The 22,822-nt window shown below is 28.6% G+C and overlaps 1 protein-coding gene across 1 annotated transcript; it reads right to left on the bottom strand.

Moving 5' to 3' along the window:
* Positions 1–13,592: 13,592 nt before the first annotated feature.
* LOC113378475 (protein jim lovell-like) lies at positions 13,593–14,780 on the bottom strand. Its single transcript, XM_026619038.1, has one exon. The coding sequence runs from the start codon at positions 14,778–14,780 to the stop codon at positions 13,593–13,595; it is 1,188 nt and encodes a 395-aa protein (XP_026474823.1).
* Between the last annotated feature and the right edge of the window lie 8,042 nt (positions 14,781–22,822).

Raw genomic sequence — 22,822 nt, 5'->3', positions numbered from 1 at the left:
AGTCCCAGCAATTTGTCTTAAGGCACGATGCCATACGCCACTAGTTTTTTGGAATTTCATTGACTAACCTCGCAAGAAATTAATTATCGAAAATATTCTAACACCCTCACTGATCTATGTTTCTACTAATTCTAAAATGACTATCTGTCCTTTAACTGTTTGCACAAACGATGTTGTGTCGGCATCTTTGACCGTTGAATAGCATGCCGTATCATCACAGTCTCCGATCGCTGATCTATTGATCTGGTGATCTTCCACTACATGAAACAGTCCCACAGTTTTGTGCAGCAGTTATCTTTTTACTAAACATATTGTATCAATAATTCGTCTTATTTGTGATTGACGTGAACTAATTCGGTGGGATACACCAACACACATATGCATAAATGAGATACTCACGTTTTTTCTTCGAGTATGACGAGTTGTCACCCAATGACCCGGCGTGCTGACCCCGAAGATCTAAATCAAGCAGCGGCGAGTACAGCTTACCCGGGTCCATTCCAGTCGGAAACAGACCCAAGGGGGAGTCCAAGCCGAACACTGAGGGATTAAGTTCACATAAAATTAGCGCCAATTACGCATTTGTTTTCTTATTAAATAGTTCATTTTTAAATTTCGATTTTACGTAACGCGTCCTTTACAACCCTGCTTTAATTTGACACTATATAATGCCATTTTCTTATGTAAAAACAGAAATTAATTAACTTTCCGTAGAGTAAGTTACAGTAATCGCAAAGGATGTATGTATGAGTGTGTGTTTGCGTGTGTGTATGTATATGCGGATACAAACTTTCGTCAAGGATAACAAGGAGAACACATATCAACCAATTTGAATGATTCAAAAAACAATCGATTTCTTTCATGCACATAAAATTATCACATATTTTATAGATATTTTAATAATAACAACATTTTGTTTACTTTTCTATGGGTTCCGTACAATGTTTATCCGTTATACTGTGACACACGCGCTTCTATTTTTCCTTTCTACAGTATCGCAATTGCTTCGAAAAAAAGTTCAAAATCTCCAAAATATTATAAAGTAAAAAATTCAAACTTGAATCCTTTTTAAAAATTGTATTTTTTGGTACGAAAAGTTCCAGCAATTTGCCTTAAGGCACGACGCCATGCACCACTAGTTTGACTTTGTTTTATAAAACACATTGCTGAAAGTCAAATTTCCTGAAAAGAAAGAATATTGAAGTTTGATCAAGGTTTGCGTATGAGCGGAGGGTTTTTTAGTGTAAAATCCCGAAAGCCTCGAACGAAACAATATTGCACTTGTTTTGACATCTGTCCAATTGCCATAGCAGTTATTATTCTAAACTAAAAGTTCTACAATTTTAACTGGCACAACACAACTGCATTTTGTTCTAAAGATTTCATCTTATTTTTGAAGTCTTATATTGTAATTTGAATATAATATTTCTTAAAGCTTATTATTTTGCGATTAATATAGAACAATATAATTTACATTCTAAGCAAAATTCTACAAAACCCACACTTCTCTAATCATAAGCAATAAAGGCATGCTTAAAATATTAAAAGAAATTAATCGACTTTGAAATAATTTCCAGAAGTAAAATAAGATATAATATTCATTGTAATACTAAGCAGTACACACTATATATAATATAGATTCACAAAAAATGAACAGAAGTAACAGAAATTTCAAAGAAGTCGTTGAGCAAAACTTAAACTACGACGTTAAGAGTAACTGTGTTTACCTAAATGCGTTTTTACACGATGCAATTTTTCGAAATTGTTTAGATTACATTTTAAAAAAATCTGCGAGACAAAAATCAAGTATTATGAATAGTTTTACATGCTTATCGACCAAATATCAAATTCATAGAGCAGTTTCTTCAATACATAGAGCACATTGTACTTTTAAAACTTCTGTTCTTTCAGTTATTATTAGAACGATTTTTTTTAATATATGTATATATATACACACACATATATATATATATATATATATATATATATATAAAGCCAGGATTTTCTTCAGATGGTGAAATAATATGATAACATTGTTCTTGAGCATCCATCCAGTAAATAAAAACAGTTTTATTGAAAGAAGATGTTTATGTCTTACAACCAATGACGAAACATTTCCACAATTTTCCGCAAACACGTATGCACACATTTTACTTGTTACACAAACTCCAAACGGACAACATGTTTCGTTTGGAATAAGCTTTTTATAAAAAATATATTATTTATTTTTGTTTATTTATTTAAAATTTGTCATATAACTCGACGTTTATTAATTTGTGTTTCATAATTTTTTCGTACAATTTTTGTATGTTTTTGTGTTTTTTTTTCAATTTATTTGTATGCACTGAAGATGGGTCAAATCAAGACCCGAAACGTATGTTTTCATAATAAAAACATTTTCCTTTAAATAAAACTGTTTTTAATTACTGGATGGTTGCGTCGAGTTATATGACAAGTTTTAAATAATTGTAAAATTAAAATAAAAATAAATAATACATATTTATGAAAAAGCTTTTTCCAAACGAGGCAGGTTGTTTGGAGTTTGGAGTTTGTGTAACAAGTAAATATATATATATATATATATATATATATATATATATATATATCATAACACTAACAATACGTAAATTTGAACAAAAATGTATATGTATTTTGTTAAAGTTTTCATGTATACAAAAGCTGAAAAACATCAACGTTTTCAAAAAATTGGTTTTAATTAAATTTTCAAATGATAACGAATATTATTTTGCGGTTTAAATTTATTTTGAATACGAGAAAAAATGTAGTAACAAACACGCATATACGTATGTAATGAAATAAGCTCTTCCTAATTTCAATGATAACTTTTTTTTATAAAGTAATATTTAATATACTATTTATGTAATTAAAAACCTGAAAGAATCTAATTGTCATAACGTAAATCATCATCAAGATGATGCTGAAATCACTAAGTGAAATCGCGCCTTAACATATTCACGGATAATCAATTAGTTGCACCTGAAGTGCTAAAGAAGCGCCGAAAACCGATTTTCAAAGAGCTGAGTCGGGAGGTCATAATTTGCAAATAAACACTTATGTACATGGTGTAATAGAACTTGAAAAACAAAACTTGGAAAATATAATTTATGAGTTATTTCATATGAGATTTAACAAACGGAAGCTTTAGATAATTATTATAATCGGAGATCTAACACCTCTATGCTTTTATCAACGGTATAGAAATCGACATAACTGAATTCTGGTCGAGTTAGTAAGTAGTTTCCTTATTAATAGTTTAAAGTTGAAGTTTTTAAGCACGGTTGTTTAGTTAACGATACCTGAATATAATTTTTAAATATACATTATTTAATTGTTTTATAGGATGTACCTATTGTTCTTTTAAGTTAGCATCTCAGTTTTTTTACGTAAGCTCATATCCGGTTGGGGTAAAAAGGACTATCGAAATTTTTACACTGGCGAGGTGTAAACAATAAAATAATATTAAATAAAAATGTAAAATAAGTTAAAAAAAACAATTTTATTAGAACAAATTGTATTAATAGTTATTCCAACTCTGATGATATGGTGACTTTTTTTAAATTGATACAAAAACATATTTTTACAATGTGTGAATTAGGTCATACTGGGAAAACATAATTTATGAGTTATTTCAAATAAGATTTAGCAAACGGAAGCTTTAAATAATTATTATAATCGGAGATCTAACACCTCTATGCTTTTATCAACGGTATAGAAATCGACATAAATATACATTAGTTAATTGTTTTATAGGATGTACCTATTAATCTTTTAAGTTAGATTCTCAGTTTTTTACATAAACTCATATCCGGTTGGGGTGAAAAGGACTAACAAAATCTTTATATTGGCAAAGTGTAAACAATAAAAGAATAGTAAATAAAATAAGTTAAAAAAAACAATTTTATTAGAACAAATTGTATTAATAGTTATTCCAACTCTGATCTAGTTCGTTTAGTTTTTTCAATATCTTTATTTTTCAAGTTCGTTTGGTTTTTTCAGCTCAAAGACAAATTGGACCTTTGTGCCCCACCTTACCCTATATATAATATATATATATATATATATATATAAACTTTATGATCTGTAATGAACTATTTTATTCATTTTATTATAAGATTATTAAAAAAAAAACAACAATTTATTAATAATGAAATTAATGAATTAAATATCATCGATAGTTTAAATATAACACACAATGATTACTAGATTATTTTATTGAATAAATTTCATTTTTCAAAGTGTAGTGAGCGTACACGACAACAATTTTAAAATTTTTAATTGATTTACTAACAATGTGAGCCTACAGCCACGCAGGATAATGTAGATGGTCCAAATAGACCTCTCAAAAGGCTTCGATATAATTGACAATAAACAATTAGGGATTAACCCTTCCAACTCGGATGCCGCCGGTCCGGAGACAAAATTCATATGAATCCCGGAATTCGCGAGTGGAAAGTGATAAAAAAGCAGTTGGATTTCATTCATAATACAAAAAGGCACTCCAGATTACAAACAGAATTTAACAAAATATTAAACCATTGCAAAATATCAAAAACTAAAGAAAGTTAAATGCTATAAGCCATTTTTCAAGATGAAAATATTTACGCGCTAAAGAAAATGAAAGTATATCCACCGTAGGTCGTGGCCATCGTTTACTAAGTTGTAAGTGGCGTCTTTCACACCTATTATTACGAGAAGGGAAAAAAATGGAAAATTACTCAGCATTTAGACACATTTGGTAACGAATACAGAAACATATGTTAAAAAATATGGTACGGAAAATAAACATTGAACTAGAAACTGCTACTACAATTTTAATATGCTCCAATTGAAATATTCGGCATTTATTTGGCAAAATTTAATAAATGAATTTTAGATTAAATTTATGTGGTTTGATATACTATTACTCCAAAAATGTAAACCTTAAGTGTACGAAACAAAAAAAGAATAAATACTGAAAAACATAAACAATATTTGTCAAAAATCTATATTTTTTGCAGATCTCTAATTGTTCAGGAAGTACCAACTACTTTAATGTAAAATAGTTCGCAATCGAAAAGGTATAAAAAGTAACTCAGCGCCTGAATAGCAACTTGGCAACTCATAGAAAAAAGATAGCTACTTGACGAACAATCGCTTTCGTTTTTCCTTTACATAGTATAGCCAATATTATTACTGATTTCTAACTTTGTTTCGAATTTATTACTAATTTAGCAAAAGCCTTATTTATTTTCGGTGATTTTTTGCAAGTCGAATATCTTTTGACTGCTCCACAAAAATTTGATAATATTTTTGCTTTAGTTGGGTTCATAACTAAATAACCTATCCAATATAAAGTATAATCAATGTTAACGTTAACCCGTTAACGTTAAAAAAAAGATTTAACTGACATGTGCACAAAAATAATGAAAGTGATTTCATTTGATACAATTCGAATAAATTTGGAATTTTTATAATTGATTTATGATTTTCTAAGAAAACTATAAATTAAATTTTCAACTCTTAAAGAAAGGATTCGTCCGAAAAATTAACATGAATAGTAATCGGCATTTTTCAAATGATATATATTTTCAAAATTTAAGTAATTATTTGACCAAAACATTGACTAAGTGTATTCACATGCACATACATACCAAAACTATATTCACATGCACATACTCGATACTCAAATGAATAAAAATGTATTTAAACATCAAGAAATCGTAAAATATAGCGAATTGGATTCTCTACAAGAAGCATAATATCTTCTGATAAAAAATACTAAAAGTTATTAATTTAGAGCTATTCTAAATTCATAACTAAGATTTTAAATATTATAAAAGATATAGGGTGTAAAAAATAAGTTTTTTACTCTTTAAAACCTGATTAAAAAAACTAGTTATATAAATATTGTTTGTTTTTTATGAATGTACACGGAAAAAGATTTTATATTTTAAAAATTACATCATCCTTATGTGATCCTTAATTATGTTGACACTGCTGTATCTTGGAACGAAAAATTTCAATGACGCTACCAATTCAAAAGTACCTTTTGGTCCTGTATATTATTAACTTCCCGTAGGGTAAGTTATTGTAATAGGCCGAAAATCGGAATTGAAAATTTTTACATTTCTCGACGTTTTGAAGGTTTCTGAACGTTTTGGCATACCTCAGAAAAAATGGATGTGTGTGTGTGTGTGTGTGTGTGTATGTATGTATGGATACAAATTTCCAGTCACGTTTTAGGGCGCACGGATCAACCGGTTTGAATGGTTCAAAAAACATCCGATTCCTATTGATAGGGAAAAGAGCTGATTAGTTTTTGGCAAATGCAGGTCCAGCCGTTTCGGAGATACGGAGCAAAGAGTGCAGAAAATAGAAATCGTATTTTTGAGAAAACGGAGTATCCGATTTGAATGATCTAAAAAACATTCAATTAGTAATGATTGGGAGAAGTGTTTGTTAGTTTTTGGTAAAGGCAGGCCCAGCCATTTTGAAGATACGGAGCTAAATATGTAAAAAATGGCAGTTTTTGAGAGAACTAAGCGTCCGATTTAAATGATTCAAAGAACTTTCTGCTTGTCTTAACAAAATAATCGATTTTGGAAAAAAAAAATTGTCCCATTATTTTTTTTTTTTTTAGTTTTTTTAGTTTTTTGTATATCGAAAATATTTATTTTTAATTCTGACTATAGTTCTAATATACTTTACAAATAATTTCAACTCTGCAATTCAGTTTATATAATATTTATAAATATTAGACAATGTTACAATATTTATAATAATCTATTTGAAAACATTCAGTAATCCTCGAACATTTCGTTACGGTACGGGAAGTTCCAGCAATTTGCCTTAAGGCACGATGCCACCCACCCCACTAGTTTATAGTTGAAATCAATAAGTTATCAAGCCAATTATTGCATAATATGAAAGTATCAAAAGCTTTAATTATTTAAGTAACTTCCCTAAGGAGAAGTTTATGTTTTCATCAAAAAATTCGATTCGCTAATTTTATGTTTTCTCGACGTTTCAAGCCATTCTGAATCGAATGAGACCAAATTTGGAAAAAGTATGTGTGTGTGTGCGTGTGAGTGAACAGATTTTTTATCGTAAATCGTCGTTTTTCCAAAAACGGCGAGACCGATTTCAAAAATTTAAAAGTCATTCGATGTGTCTGAAAAATATCAGTTGGAAATAGCAATGTTTAGATTCAATTGATAGCGATAACTTTATTTTCCAAAGAAATAGTTAATTTCATCTAAATATCTAAATCTCAAATTCGATTGATTAAATCAATTATTACACAGTTCGGGAAGATCATGCAACCTCCTTAAGGCTAAATGCAACTAGCTTTTACTGAAACTATGTGAAATAGTTTTACACACGTAACTAAAGAACGAAAAATACATCACGGATATATGAGTGCAATTATACAAAAAAAAAATTGAAATACTCGTTTAAGATGCGCTTCAGAATCTTGATATATTTACTTAATATCGCATATACGAGGTAGTCACATGCTTGAGCTTATATTTCTATACTTGAAATATACGGCAAATCTATATTATATGCGCCATATAGAGGTGTATATGAGCTGAAAGCCGCGAGGCTACTTAATTTCACACATCCCCATCGTTGGGATTTTATCACATGTAAATTTTAGGGAAAAATAATCTGCCGCCCCTGTAATTTTGGTGCCTTAGGCTTTAGATCGTTCAGCCCTTGTGCAAATACGCGTCTGATCAGTAGCTTTTGAATTTTCTAATATAGTTTTACTGCAGCAGGTACTCAAAGCTAACAGCAGATATATATATATATATATATATATATATGAATATATATATATATATATATATATATATATATATATATATATATATATATATATGTATATATACATATACATATACATTTACAATTAAAGTTGATGCGTATACATTTAATTAAAACGCATGATAAATTTATTATTAAGGTTATATTAGTAGTGTGTTCGAAAATAGTTCAAAGCCTAAACGCGAAGTGATTTTTTCAGAGAATTCTTATCTGGTATTTAATGTAAGTATGATTAAATTATATTAGATATTTGTTGTATAACCAAAAATAAATACCAAATAAAAAATAAAGTAAATTCTGCACACTAAATACTTTCAAATATTTTTTCTAATTAATTAAGCTCTTAATTTTCTAGTATTAACTGAACTCCAAACTCACTTGAGTTATTGCTATAAAGTCTTATTTTGATCATTGATATTATTATTATTAGTTTCAAATCTGTTAATTAGTGATTGAATTTAAAAACTACGGTGTAATTTCATTAACTGTGTAATAAACAATTATACTTGTTTATCTATGGTAATAAACAATCACAGAGTATAATTTTCTATGAATGATTTCAATATTGATTTGCTTTTTTAAATTTTAAACGCATAAATTATTGTGCAGATCTGCGCCCTAAAGCATTAGGGCGATGTCATTACAACAACAGGACGCCTCAGAATATATATATCTATATATATATATATATATATATATATACATATATATATATATATAATATTAAAAATGAATCTGAAAAAAATCACTATCAGGAGATATCAGGAGATAAACAGAAGAGTTTGAAAATAACGAAGGTATTCACCTTCCTTGTTAGTTTTTTTTACAAAACCTAAATATAATTTTTAAATATACATTTTAAAGTTTTTTATATAACATTTATAAAATCTTACACGTGGGTGAGGTAAAAAGGACCAACCCAACCTTTATCCTGGCAAAGGTGTAAACAATAAAAATAGGTAAATGAAAAAATAAATTAAGCCATAAAACAATTTTACAAGACATAAATTAAATAAATAGTAATTTCAACTCTCCTGTTGAATATTTCTGACAAATTATCAGATCAAGGTTATATACAGTGTTATCTCTGTACAAAATATACCCATGGAATTCATATTTTGCATTGGTTGAATAATATAGATATTATTTCGTAAAATCTCTTTACAATTTAAAAAAAATTGGACCTGTTTATTCTCTGACCGTCTTATGATACCCCTATGGCCTATAGGTTAAAGAGGACCAGGTGACAAATTTTTGATAAACAACAAAAAAACACATTTCTACAATAATAAATGTTTGGCAGTTTTATTGAACATAGTTAGATAGTTGTTTGTTTGACATGTGCTATTTGTTGGGATATAATTCGTTAAGTTTTCATAATATAATTGCTTAAAGACAAATTGGATCTTTGTGCTCCACCCTGCCCTAAATATATTTAACTAGCAGCCCATTCGTCAAATAAAAAAGTTATAAAGTATTTAAGAACTTTTATTTATACGTTACGACACCAGATGCGTGTCATCATTCGGCAACTACCATAAATTAGACAATTTTTTACTAATAAAAAAACAATTATATACATAGAGAAACATTATACATACCACCAGGACAAAAACACTTAAAAAAATATTTTTTTCAAAAAATTAAACTTGTAACATTAGAAAAGGACACTTTTCTGGAAAAATAATAACTATTATTTATACGTATATATATATATATATATATATATATATATATACAATATACAATGAAAAGGAAACTGGTCGGATTTATTTTAAGGTTAAATCGTGTAAAACAGTGAACTATTATAGATGGTAAACTTAACCGATTAGGTGAAATGGGGGAGAAAGAGTAGTGCGGATGAATGATTACTTGAGGGAAAAAACATAGAAAACCTAAGAGAGAAGTATCAGTAGAGGGGTGGAACGGCTTACAATGCTTATAAACATTTAATTTAAATCTTCATACACGTGCTTATACTGATTATGAGCGTATTTATTTTGTCATAAGTTCGATAACGTGCTGAAAGTTGTACACAGTGATAGTCCAGATAGAAAAAAAATGGTTAAAAATTTATTAAAATAAACTATTAGAATGATTTCACAGCTTAAATGAGAATAGATGCAATAAGTAAGACAATTTATTTCGCAGAATAAATTTTACGAAATAAAGGTTCCTTACGTACAATTTGGCTTATGTCATGAAATTTAAATTTCAGCTTATTATTCCTGTAATAAACAAGACTATGAAACTTCAAATATTGAATCCTATATGCCTATAACGCTACAATAACATAAAATCATTTTGCTACCTCAAATCATATGCAGATGACACTTCATTGGCAGATTGCGTGAGGAATGAGTCATCTGTCAATGGCATAAATTGGCATGCTTGAGTTAAATGACAAAATTATTGAAGTGCAATATATATATATATATATATATATATATATATGTATACGTATAGTAAAACGACAGGCTCCAGATTTAGAAAGTTCTTCATTAAAAAGTTTCATCCTTAAACATTAAAATCGCTTCGCATTAAAATCGTTTATCCGCAGTAAAATGCCCTATTTTTCTCGATATTTTTACAGCTGTCTTAAACCTAAAATTACTTGAATTTTTCTGAAAGTGTATTGAGAGAGAATTTTACGGATTTTTAGTATAGTGACGCGAATGAATGCTATTTAGTAAACTCAAATGAGCTGAACGAGTTAAATTCTCTCTTTACTGTATTATAGCTTAGATCTAACAAGTATATTTAGGAATAACATTTTTGATGGCATCAGGGTAAAAAAGAAAAAAATAGAATGAAAACATTTATATTATTTTAATGATAAGAATGGTAAGCTGGTTGAATTTGTTAAATTTTCCAAATGAAATAATTTGGAATACAAAAAATATAGAATCCGAAGAGAAAATAGAGCGTCCGAATTTGCTTTGGATGGATCGATTTCTCTGCGTTATCAAAGAAAAATTATTCAAAAATTTATTGTTGATAATTGTAGTAAATTATATATTTTACACTTTCGGACTATTACTAATGCACGTTGTATTTATTGTCTCATATTTTTCCATATTTACTGATGATGACATAGAATTTTATGTCTGGAATAATAAAGATGCTTTAAAATCTTCATCTTATCTTTTTTACTTTACGCTATGCCCACTAAAATTTTGTATATACATTTCAACATTAAAATTAACTATTCTTATACATACAACATACATATATATTATATATATATATATCTTAAAATTTTTTTCGATGCTGAGACATATTTGAAGAAAAACAGCAGCCCATTCGTCGAAATAAAAAATAAGTTAAGAAAAAATAATTTTCTTTATTGTTATACGTTTCGACACTTGATGTGTGTCATCATCACCAGGATAAAAGCATAAAACTTATACAATATTATTTTTTAATTCGACGAATGGGCTGCTAATTTTTTTTTCAAATATATATATATATATATATATATATATATAATTATATATATACGTTCGTGCGTGCGTGTGTGTGTGATAGGATTATATCGTAAGTGGCAAAACAATAAAAACTATGTCGTTTGCGTAGCAATGTCGTTTGTATCCAGCAATGTCGGTTACCATAGATAGATAAATCAAGATAATTAATTCGATTTTGTCGAAAAGTTAAATGTAAATGTATGTAAATGAAACGTATAATGTGTGCGTGCGCTATGCGTGTGGTGTGGTTCGCGTGTATCAAAGAAGTTTTCCACGAAATGCTTGTCACTATCTGAGCTTTTATATTTGTCCGCATTGCAATATGCTCACATGAAATTAACATAAACCTGCCGACTCACACCGGCGGGTCTTCTGATAGCTCATACAGGAATTAAATGCGAGGACGTGGGGAAGCGGAGACCTGGGGACTTGGGGACGGGTAGAATCTATCCACACTTAGCGCAGAATTTTACAACTGATTCGCAACGTCCTTCATCCTAAATTGCTTGCATATACATGAAACGAGACGATTTTGTCGTTGTCCCATTCTTAAATTTTATATAAAGAAAAACATCCATCAGATAATTGCGTTTTCCGGCACATTTTTATCGGTAAATTCAGTCATTTCAGATGTTGTTCTTGCATTTAAGCTTTTGTGTGTAAGGGACATAGTGTCATAACTGAATGATGTTCAACATTGAGATACTATAAAGAAAGTAAATTTTTATAATATTTATATATTATTTAATTTTTAATATGTCCTTTACCTAAATACTTTGTTTATCTAACCCACTTCGTTTTTCTAGTAAATTCTCTTAATGTATGAATTCGCATTTTCAAGAAAATTTACCAGAACATTGTGAATAGAATATTTTTTATACATTAATTATTTAATAAATCTATTACTAATCATCTAACTTGTAAAATTTGTAATTTGGTCAAATGATATTCCTGATTGTGAGTAATTTTTTCTGTCTTTCAACGTTACAAAACGGCATGTCCACTAACCTCGAACATGGTAAGGTGAATTATAAAAAGAGATTTTTTAAAATAGATATTAGCTTTTTATTTAAAAATAAATATAAAATATTAAAATATTTTTTTAGCTCTTTCAATACTGCTGTATGACAAATATATCACACTGTTTTCCTTAAACGTGTTAAAGATGGTGTCAGCTTAAAAATAGTACTTAGCACTCCAATAAAATATATTTTATGCTATTCTATTCATTTTTCTTATGTAAACTGCAGAATGCTGTCGCTGAATAATCGCAAGGTATGGCGTTGAAAAGTAGATATCTATGTTTCGAGCTTTAAGAATTAAAGGTAAATCGACGTTTTTGGATTCTAAGAATTTTGACGACATTAGAATCGTCCCGTCCCGTGCGATGTGTCGGCGCCCCTTAGCGGTCTTATGAGCTTGTTCAACCGTAAAATTAAACAGATTCGATAAGGCAACGTGTCACTGTATGGGTAAAGCTAAACAAATTTGAAATTATTATGACGTGAAGTGACATGTAGGTACGGCTTCTTAAATCATCAATGTTAAACTTTGTTGAAAAAAGCGGGAAATGAGAATCTGCAGCATACTCGATCAGCAAATTAGATAAAAATAAAAATCATTTTCGTGGCGGAATTCACATGTGTCTGCGCGCATATATATCCCGATATCGCGCGTATAAATCAAAATATATACGAGAACGTATGTATTTCTCCCCCCACTGAAGTTGTGTTAAGAGTAATATTTTTGAAGAATCATTCATAGTGAAAATTCATGTTTAAATTGAATGTTTCAAATGATATTAGAAACATGGAAATAAGCACAATAAATGAACTTCGTGTCGAATTCGCACAGTGCCGTTCTAAAAAATTGTTTTCTTTGATATTAGCAGTAAAATGTAGTATTTTTTACTTATATATATATATATATATATATATATATAAATATTACTAATTTTAAGTAAGATATAACTCATTTACTAAAAACATAAGTTACGATTAAGCGTTTCATACAATTCATTAATTAAATCAGTATCGGAACTCATTCGCACCGAATGAACACTGAATAATACAATTATTTTTCAGTAAAATATAAAATTATGATAGTAGTTAAATTACTACCAATTCTTCAATCGAATGTAATGTAAAGTAATTAAATACAACGTTGTTAAACATTTACAATAATCATCTTTATATTTATCATTGTCGTATGTTTGGGTCTGCATACAACTTGGCTTTGTTCAATGTACATATAATACACACCAAGCAACAAACCAGATTATACCTAACAACGGTATTAAAAAAACAAATAATAATTAGAACTAAAAAATAACTTACTGTGAGGTGGCGTCAATGTTAAGGCTGACACAGACGGAAGATGCGAAAATTGCAGCGGAGAACTGTCTTTCCTAATAGAATGTCCTAACTGTCCTCCAGTTCCGGGGCCCATGGAAGGTAAGCTGAGTGGAGGCGAGGAGTAGTCCCCTTGCTCCATACCTGGACCTGCTCCAATGGGTGGGCCGCTCTCACCATGCATCATTAAGTTATGTGTGAAATTTGACGCAGACGGTGGCTGTAGCGATAAATCTAATTGTTGTTCCGCAATTTCAAATTCACTTTTCATAGATTTAGATCTCCGCACATCTTTTAAACTCATACCATGATGCATTTGTTTATAGTGCTGTTGCTTCTGTTGAATTAAATTTGGGCGGGATTTTTGTGTATCCTTGAGATCGGGCGTTTTCTTGACACACAAATCCTCAGGTTCGGTGTCATCAGTTTTCCTACAAAAATATTGTTCACCAGTTGCAGCACTGGCTGCAAGATCTTGCACTTGCTGTTGTAAATTTGCGCTGTCCGGTTGCGGGATGTCTTGGGCGCTCTCACCCGATCGCCTCCTAGGCCGAGCCTGTTTGCGTCGCGGTAATGCTGGAACAAAGTCCATCGGCCTAATCAGATCGAACAAAGGAGAACTATTCGACAACGATCGGTTGGTGGAAGGCGAGCCGGGAAACGACTCATTGTCATCTTCGTCTATTTCATCCTGGTCTATAACAGGACAATTAACATTCGCAGGTGCCCCAGCCGGATGGTCGACTAAGCCCCTTACTTGTAGAGACTCGCCTGCTTTTATCAGTGTCCGAAGCCGTTCTTGCCTAACGCTTATTTCACCGCGGTACATAAAATCGACTATGGCTTGTACTTCCCATCCGCAAAAGTCTTTTAACACTATCACCGGATGCTTGCATGGTGTTTCCGAAAATATTCGCTGGAAAAATGGTGAACAAGCGCTCAAAACAACTTTATGAGCGCGTACACTCGTTTCTGCACAAACTAACGTTACGTCTACCAATGTCTCTGCTTGGAGTAATGCACCGAAAGCACTCAATATATGATTCTGATGATTGTTCCACCTTAAAGAATAATGTTCTTCGCCTCGAGGTTCCGACTGCACCAGATCTGATTCCGCCAAAGACGTTTCCATTACGAACGATTTCATTAATTGATCTCAATTGATTAGCATTGCATTCAATACTTGATGGTGATTCTATTTCTGAAAAGAGAATTATATCAACATTATTGCAACTGAAAAGAGATTTACAGAAACTATTTTAGTTTTAAATGATAAATAGAATAAAATAGAATAGATAAAAATGTTACACATTGCAAACACATACATTTATGAATGCATGCACTTGTTCAGATAAATGATCTAGAGATTTAAATAATGTGAAAATAATAAGAAAATGAGTTTTGATTTTTTGGCGAATTAAGCAACTTCAGTTTTGTAAAGTTAAAGACAAAACGAAATATAAACGACGGCAAGAATTGTTTTGTTTACATTTTAACTTGCATGAGGGGAACGCCGAAAAGGTACCCCAACACTTGCAAGTAAATAAGGGCTCATGCACTTCGCATCAACAAAACCGCGGGAGCAGGTTAAGGGTTGAACCGCCAACACCGATAAGAACAAATATTTGCAACAACAATATATTCACATCAAATAACAAAAGTGATTTAAAATTTGGATTGTATATTATACTGCTAAGAAATTGTCCGTACAGTGTAGACCGAGCGACTGATGCGTCTGTAAAAGAGGACTAAGTAGGATCATCGTAAATACCTCGTTAAAGATACTGTTGTGAATTTGCGAGATCATAGCTGATTATCACTATACTCTTGCAAATTTTGCTAAAATTAACATATTGGTAATGTTAGTTCCATATTTCTGGCTTGAAAATAGAAAATTAATTTCTAATTTTTTGTGCTATTTTATGGTCAATTGTATAATACATTCAACTTATAATAATCTTCAATTTGGTTTAATTATTTAGCTTCGTTTAATTGTTTCGTTTGACAGATATGTGAAAATTAAAAAATCATAAATAATAATTAATTAGGATAAAATTCACAGGAAAATTGCGAATGCCAAAGAAATACAAAATAAAGTTGTTCTTCTCATTACTGTAGTTTATTTAGAAAATAGTTTTCAAAAAAAAAAAAATAGATTCAGACTAGGCAAATTTCATATTTGGTCAAAAATAGATTAATTTGTTATAGTAAAATATCCATTCATCTCTGTAATTATAAACAGTTAGCTTAAAATGATTCCATATCATGGACCTGCCTTTGATGTGTGTGTGGCTAGAGGGGATTTAGCAATATTAATCACTTTCAAGCTGGTATTACGCAGATGGCTTGCTAAAACGTAGATATAATGTCATATAAAGATGAGAGATTTATGTGCGAGATATGTTATGCACGAACTGGACGCCGCCATGCGGAACTTAGCGAAGGATGGAGGAAACACTGAAAAATATACGAATGCACGAAAAATACTTTTAAAATTCTTTGATGAAAATTTCACGTAGAGACACTTAAGACCGATGTGACACACGATCGTTTTCTAGATGTTAGTACAATAATTTCGTCATAAATGCTATAATTTTGCTATACAATTTGTTTCTGTTATTATTTTTTTTAAGTTTTAATTATTTATTAATTAACTAATATTAGTGAGTCGTTCTTGATGCTAGCGAAAGGAGTCCTCCATAATGTTGAAACAAATATTTTAGATGTCGTGAATGACAAAAAGCTGGTGATGGTGATAGTAAAGAATAAATATATAGTAAAGAATAGTAAATTGAATTATTTTCATGATGGTTTATGGTAAATGAGTTAGACTTTCGTCAAAAAATCGCCTGAAGCAAAGTCGCAGTGTCATTTGAAATGTTTTTAAATATACTTCAAACAAAAGTAAAATATGAGAATCAATTTTTACAATATTTGACAAATAGTAAAAAACTATATTCAAGTTTTCCATTATAATTACAAATTTACACCATATTATAGCAAATGCTCCATGTTTTTGCTCAGATTGTCTGATAAATGTAGTAGCAATAACATCAAACAATATTCATATTATATCCTAGGAATTATTAGATACGTGTTTAGAACCGTATTATGAAGGATGCTGATGAACCAAAATTGTAATCCCTGTCTGAACCACACGAATCGCAGAAATGCACTACTTCCAATAAAACATGTCCCGATACGTATTACTTTTACTAAGTTAATAAAAGTTATATCCCTTCATCCAGTGATAATATATGATTGGCAAATGTTTTTAAACAGTTATATATAAATAAATCTAAAAATTAAATTTTTATAAATTGTGTTGGTTGGTAGAACTTGTATAAGTGGCATTATGTTAAGTATTCATGAGCTCAATATGTATGATTATTTTTCCATTTAAGAAAGTCTGCATGAACGAATATCATATAAAGATTGTGAAATAAATAAATAACCAAGAACTAAAATATAACTTTTTCCAACACGCATTTTTGTAGCGCTTTCAAAGCAATTATAAAACCAAAGTATATTTTGTGCAAATTCCATAACATGTAATTTGCAAATATAAATAAGACTTGTATGCAACAAAAGCAATATATGTTTCGCAAATTTTTGTAGTGGGGTGTGAAAAGCCCCTTAGGAAGTATAATTTTTTAAATTCACCTCACGTGGCGTCCCATCGTACATTACGCTACATGCGACGCTAACTTAGCACATCGCTTAGCGCTGCCCCTGGGTATAGGAAATTTGACAAATTGGCTAAACTGATAGAAAAATATTAAACGGATTAGAAAAACAAATTATAATAGAGCATAAATTTTCATATCACAAAAATTATAACACTATATTATCGAAACGATAAAAGTTTTAAAACGAAACTCAAGCTCGACTTAAAAGACATGAGCTTGAAATAATTTTTATTATTGATCCCGACTGACTTATGGATACAAAAATGAATGAATAAATATAATTAATCGGAAACAATCGGATTTGACTTAGTCGAATTTAATGATAAAATGTAATATGAATATTTAATTTATTTTTATCTAAACATAGGGTAGGGTCTGACTTCTAGTAATTATACTGTGAAAACCAATATTACTACATCAAAACAAATAACACATACCAAACAAACAGCTATCTAACTATGTTCAGTAAAACTCTCAGTTAATTCATCATTGTAACCCTATACTTTTGCAATTTTTCAAAAATTTGCCACCTGATTCTTTTTATCCCATATACGGGTAAAAAGGAACAGGGGGCAAAAAGATTCACCATCCTATTTTTAATTTTAAAGAGGTTTTATAGAACAATATCTATATTATTTAATCAATACGATGCAATGTAATTATTAGGTTGAGCAACAAATTAAAATTCATAATCTAAATATGTACTTTTAAAGAATCTTGCATTTGTAAGTATTTCTTATTTATTTATTTTTACTAGATTTATTGTTTATTGGAATACAATTATTACAAATAAAGTAAATACAACTTCTGTTTGAAATAGATATTTTATAGGCACATTTTTAATAAAAACGGCATACCATCTTTGTTGTAACTTTGTCATATAAATCCATAATCAGAGTTGGAATAACTATCAATTTAATTTATCTTTTATAAAATTGCTTAGTTTTAAATTTCTTATTCTTCTGACTTCTTATACTTGTTTATCGATGCTTCTGACCTGGCCAGAATAAAGCTTTAGGTGATCCTTTTTACCCCATTAAAAAACTATTGTATTTAACTTAAAAATAACAATATATTTGATAAAACAATTAGATATACTTAAGATTAAATATACTTTAAATAATTATTTAGAAATCGTAAATTAAACAACAAGAAAAAAAATGTTGTTACAAATTGACAATGTGGCCGTTTATCTCGTGGTAGCGATGTCGCCCGATTTAAGGCCATTGCTGATTTTATGTCTTTTGCCCTCAACTTTCAAATATTGTTGTTAAAAAATTCCTAATTATATTTGTTTTTGAGATAATGGTGGTGGGCATTTGAACCCGTGAATCTTTAAGCATTGCTTTTATTTTGAGATTATTTCATAATTATTAGTTTAATTAATAATGAAAATTATTTTCTATTAGTTTTAAATAATATTCAGAATATACATATGTATATATATATATGTGTATATATATATATATATATATATATATATATATATATATGCATATTCAGATCATTTGGAAGTGAAAAATAATTTTCATTGTTAATTAAACTAATTAATTATGAAATAATCTAAAATTAAGAAAATTTTAGGAGAAAGCAGTTAAATAAAAAAATTAATACTATATAGTTTAAAAATACGTATTATATATATATATATATATATATATATATTATATCATATATATACATACTCACGAGGGAGTTTGTGTATGTTCTGCGTGGGTTGGGGTATGAGAGTGGAGGTGCGTTAAGATATTATTTTGGAGTGTTCTTTACAAAAGGCAAGTTTATGATGAAGAGATAATTTTAAGGGAATGTTGTAATTGTCGTAGGCTGTGCGTTTTTTAGTCATATAACTTTTGTTTTTTTTAATTTGTCAATAAACTATTATGAACGCTTTATAATATCGCCTTTATTCAAATTCTTAATTTTTGCATATATATATATATATATATATATATATAATATTTCCGCATTCCGGAAAACCGAAAATATACAAAGTGATTTTAATTTGGTTTTTCCCACTTTAAAAAATATGTTTTCGATTATTGTTGCAAACATGGGAAGCCTATGAATGCCTATAGCTATAGCACTGTACTTTATTTTATTGACACTATATTGTTAAATGTTATCAGGCTTTAGTGATAAGAAATATGAAAAATTGAAATAAAATATGAATTAAACATTTTTTTTTAAATTATTATCTGAAAATAAGACATTTTAGCTTGATGTAACAATTAATTACATTTTAAATTAGTTATTTAGGATAAAAATTATATAGTTATTGTATGTAATAAAATCGTATTCAAATTTATATATATATATATATATATATATATATGTATATATATTAATATATATTATTGTACGAATTAGTGTGTGTATGTATGGCCCGGAGCGGCACAGCCGCCTTTCGCGCTTCCTACTAATATCTTTTGAAATCGTTAATTAAGCTGACAAAAAGCGACATTCATATTTTTTTGACGAATGTAATTTTCTAAAAACGGACATAAGAAAAACATTGCTTATATACACATATTCTTGTTTCTAATAGATATTCTACCGTTTTAATTTTCTAATAAAAAGATTATACTAGATGAGCATATTTTATTAGTGATAAATATGAATCGAAATAGTTTAAATAAATTAGACATAAAATAGGAAAGGTAAAGATTATCTACTCACTGTGATTTAAAACATGTATCTAAAATAGGAGTTTTATATATCATTAATAATTATTATCATATATAATATCATTCGCTTACTTCTTCAAATGGTAACTCTGATAAATCTTAATAGAAAGATATGCAATTCTAATAGTAATTTACCACGTGTTGACTAGAAAACTTCTAACTATTTCTTGATTTGATTTGATATTGATTTGTTTATTTCTTAATTTTTGTATAAGTAACAAACACCATTGACCTGCCTTCGGGCAGATTACCATTTATTATTATTAAGTAACATATGACCATAAAGCGATAGTATGTATTTCAGTATTTATCAAATAAAAAAATATTCCAAAAGAATAGTTAATTTATGCAAAAATATATTTTAGAAAATAAGTTATTCTGGACTAGAATTTTATTTGTAAATCAGATTTAAGAGTAGATATTTAAGATATTGTGAGCAATCTTTTCCACGGTTTACCAAAGTGCGTCGGAAAACTTTTCATGAGCATATTTGCGCGACTCATAGGTAGAATTGTGATCCACTAAAGAATAGATTTAAAATTTTGTCATTATTTAAATATTGTCATATGATAGTATAATAAGTGTCTGAAAGTGCAAAATATTTTATATTAGGATATAATTGAACAAGAATGTTTTTGTCATAATTTCACCCTGAATTCAAATTATTTATCCAGTGACACATTTTGTACAACTTCCATGATATATTATTATTATGAAAACATTACAAAAACAAACAAAAATTTAAATAACCCAATTATTTAATAAAAGTTATAATGTGTACGATTTGTATAGTGTCTAGTATTAAAGAGTACCTACCTACTAAGGTATTTAACTGTGTTATCAATCTTTTAAGTAATATAATGATTAACTTAAAGATTTAATTAACTTGTGAACAAAGTCAAATTGTTCCTATTATATTCAGTGTCAAATGTGAATTTCGAATCACACTAGTTGAATGGTATAATATTTTAGTAGCTTAAAATTATTAATTTTGGGTAAAATTAAAACTGTTATTGTATTATTTCAATTTTATATAAATTTTATACAACTTATCTTTAAGCTGAAAGATAGTAATTTATATAAAAAAACTTAATATATATTTTTTAATAATTCTTTAACCACCGTCGTGAAAATCTAGATATTGGAAAACCGCTTTCGTGCACATCAGTAGCATTTGATTCATTTGAATCAGCTTTTTATTACAGCCACATTTCTATTTCTACACTTTTTTGAACATTCTAGTTGGATACACATCAAGTATACTTATTCTCTGAAGTAATATAATATGAACAAAAAGCAAAAGAAACTTAGCTCGTCATTAGATATTCTTCTTTGCAAAATTCATACATTATTGAAGTAAGAAATATTTGTAAATAGACTTATTTATGCATTTCAAATAAGAACTTTAAATAATTTCAATTAAAAAAATTGGTAAAATTGAAAACTTATCTGAAGTTTTATTTTTCAATTTTGAGAATACATTTTTTGATGACATAATTCGACGTCGTCTCAACTTATTGTAATCTAATTGTAAGAAGGTCAACACATTAAAAAATCATTTGCATTCAGAAATGAAAATTCTAGCATTTTTTGAAATATTTTAAAGTACGATAAATAGTGTTACTAAAATTTATTCAAAAAGACCTTTAATTCATGAAACCTTTAAACTCATGAAATATCTGTGTTTTCTATCTATTTGATTGAGTAACTTCTGACTTCAATTTAAAAAAAATTGACCGGTATTTATCAAAATTAGGGAGATAATGCATTAAGGTAAATTCTAAGAGATAATCAATAAGTGTAACTTTAAAAAAACTTATTTTCATATAACGATGATTCGCTAAACATGTCAATTGATTTTTAAATCGTTAGAGATAATTCTTATCTAATTTTTTTTTTGAAAATATAATTTTCATTTAATACAAAGGTCTATAATTGCTTAATACACGCGAGAAACATAGTATATAATACATAATACTTCAATACCTTTATTTGCACAAGCAGGAATATTTTAAATTAAAATTATTTTCAGAAATGTATGTACCTATATGCGCTGTGCTAAATACATATTTACAGCAATAAAGCAAACCCAGCTTTAAAATTTTCTTACGGGCAACAGTTCCTCTTGAAAATTTATATACATAAATGATCATACTATGATAAGTCAAAAATGATAATTTATTATTCAATAATATTTTAATTGTTTAATCAGTGCAACTAAATATGTGAAGATATTTTATCAATTTTTATTTTAGTATTTTTTTTTTTAATTTGAATTTAACGAAATTTTCATAATATTGTATGTGCTTGAAGTTTCTAAAATTTATAGAAACCATTATTAATGAATTTTTGCAATGACTAATATTTTTTTTAGCAGATCAGCATCAGTTCCTGAACGGTGCGAGCGCTTCTAACCCTTTCGCGACCAAAGATTTTTCACAACTCGCTGTTTCATATTTTATGTTTTTAAACAAATTAAAGCAAATATTAAATTTTAAATGAAGATTCTTCAGTTTTATAAATAATATTGAATATTAACATATCATTTTCATGTTGTTTTCAATTTATCTTGAACCCCTCGTATATTTATATTTTTGATTGTTAAATGAAAAAAATGAAGGAAAAATAATTTACTGTTATGGAATCTGCCTATATTTTTTAAGTCTGGCTTTTCTCTGCATAATGTATTAGGTATATGCATGCTGATATATCAAAATATATTATACCCTTCATATGCATACATCCTTACGTGTATACATTCAACATATAAATACACATCACCCACAAATAAACTTACA

Source organism: Ctenocephalides felis, unplaced genomic scaffold (assembly GCF_003426905.1).
Source record: "Ctenocephalides felis isolate EL2017-DRISC unplaced genomic scaffold, ASM342690v1 CF-g0.4_SCAFFOLD_00151, whole genome shotgun sequence".
Classification (NCBI taxonomy): Eukaryota; Metazoa; Arthropoda; class Insecta; order Siphonaptera; family Pulicidae; genus Ctenocephalides; species Ctenocephalides felis.
The sequence above is the reverse complement of the archived record's forward strand: the minus strand, read 5'-3'. Positions and strand labels throughout refer to the sequence as shown.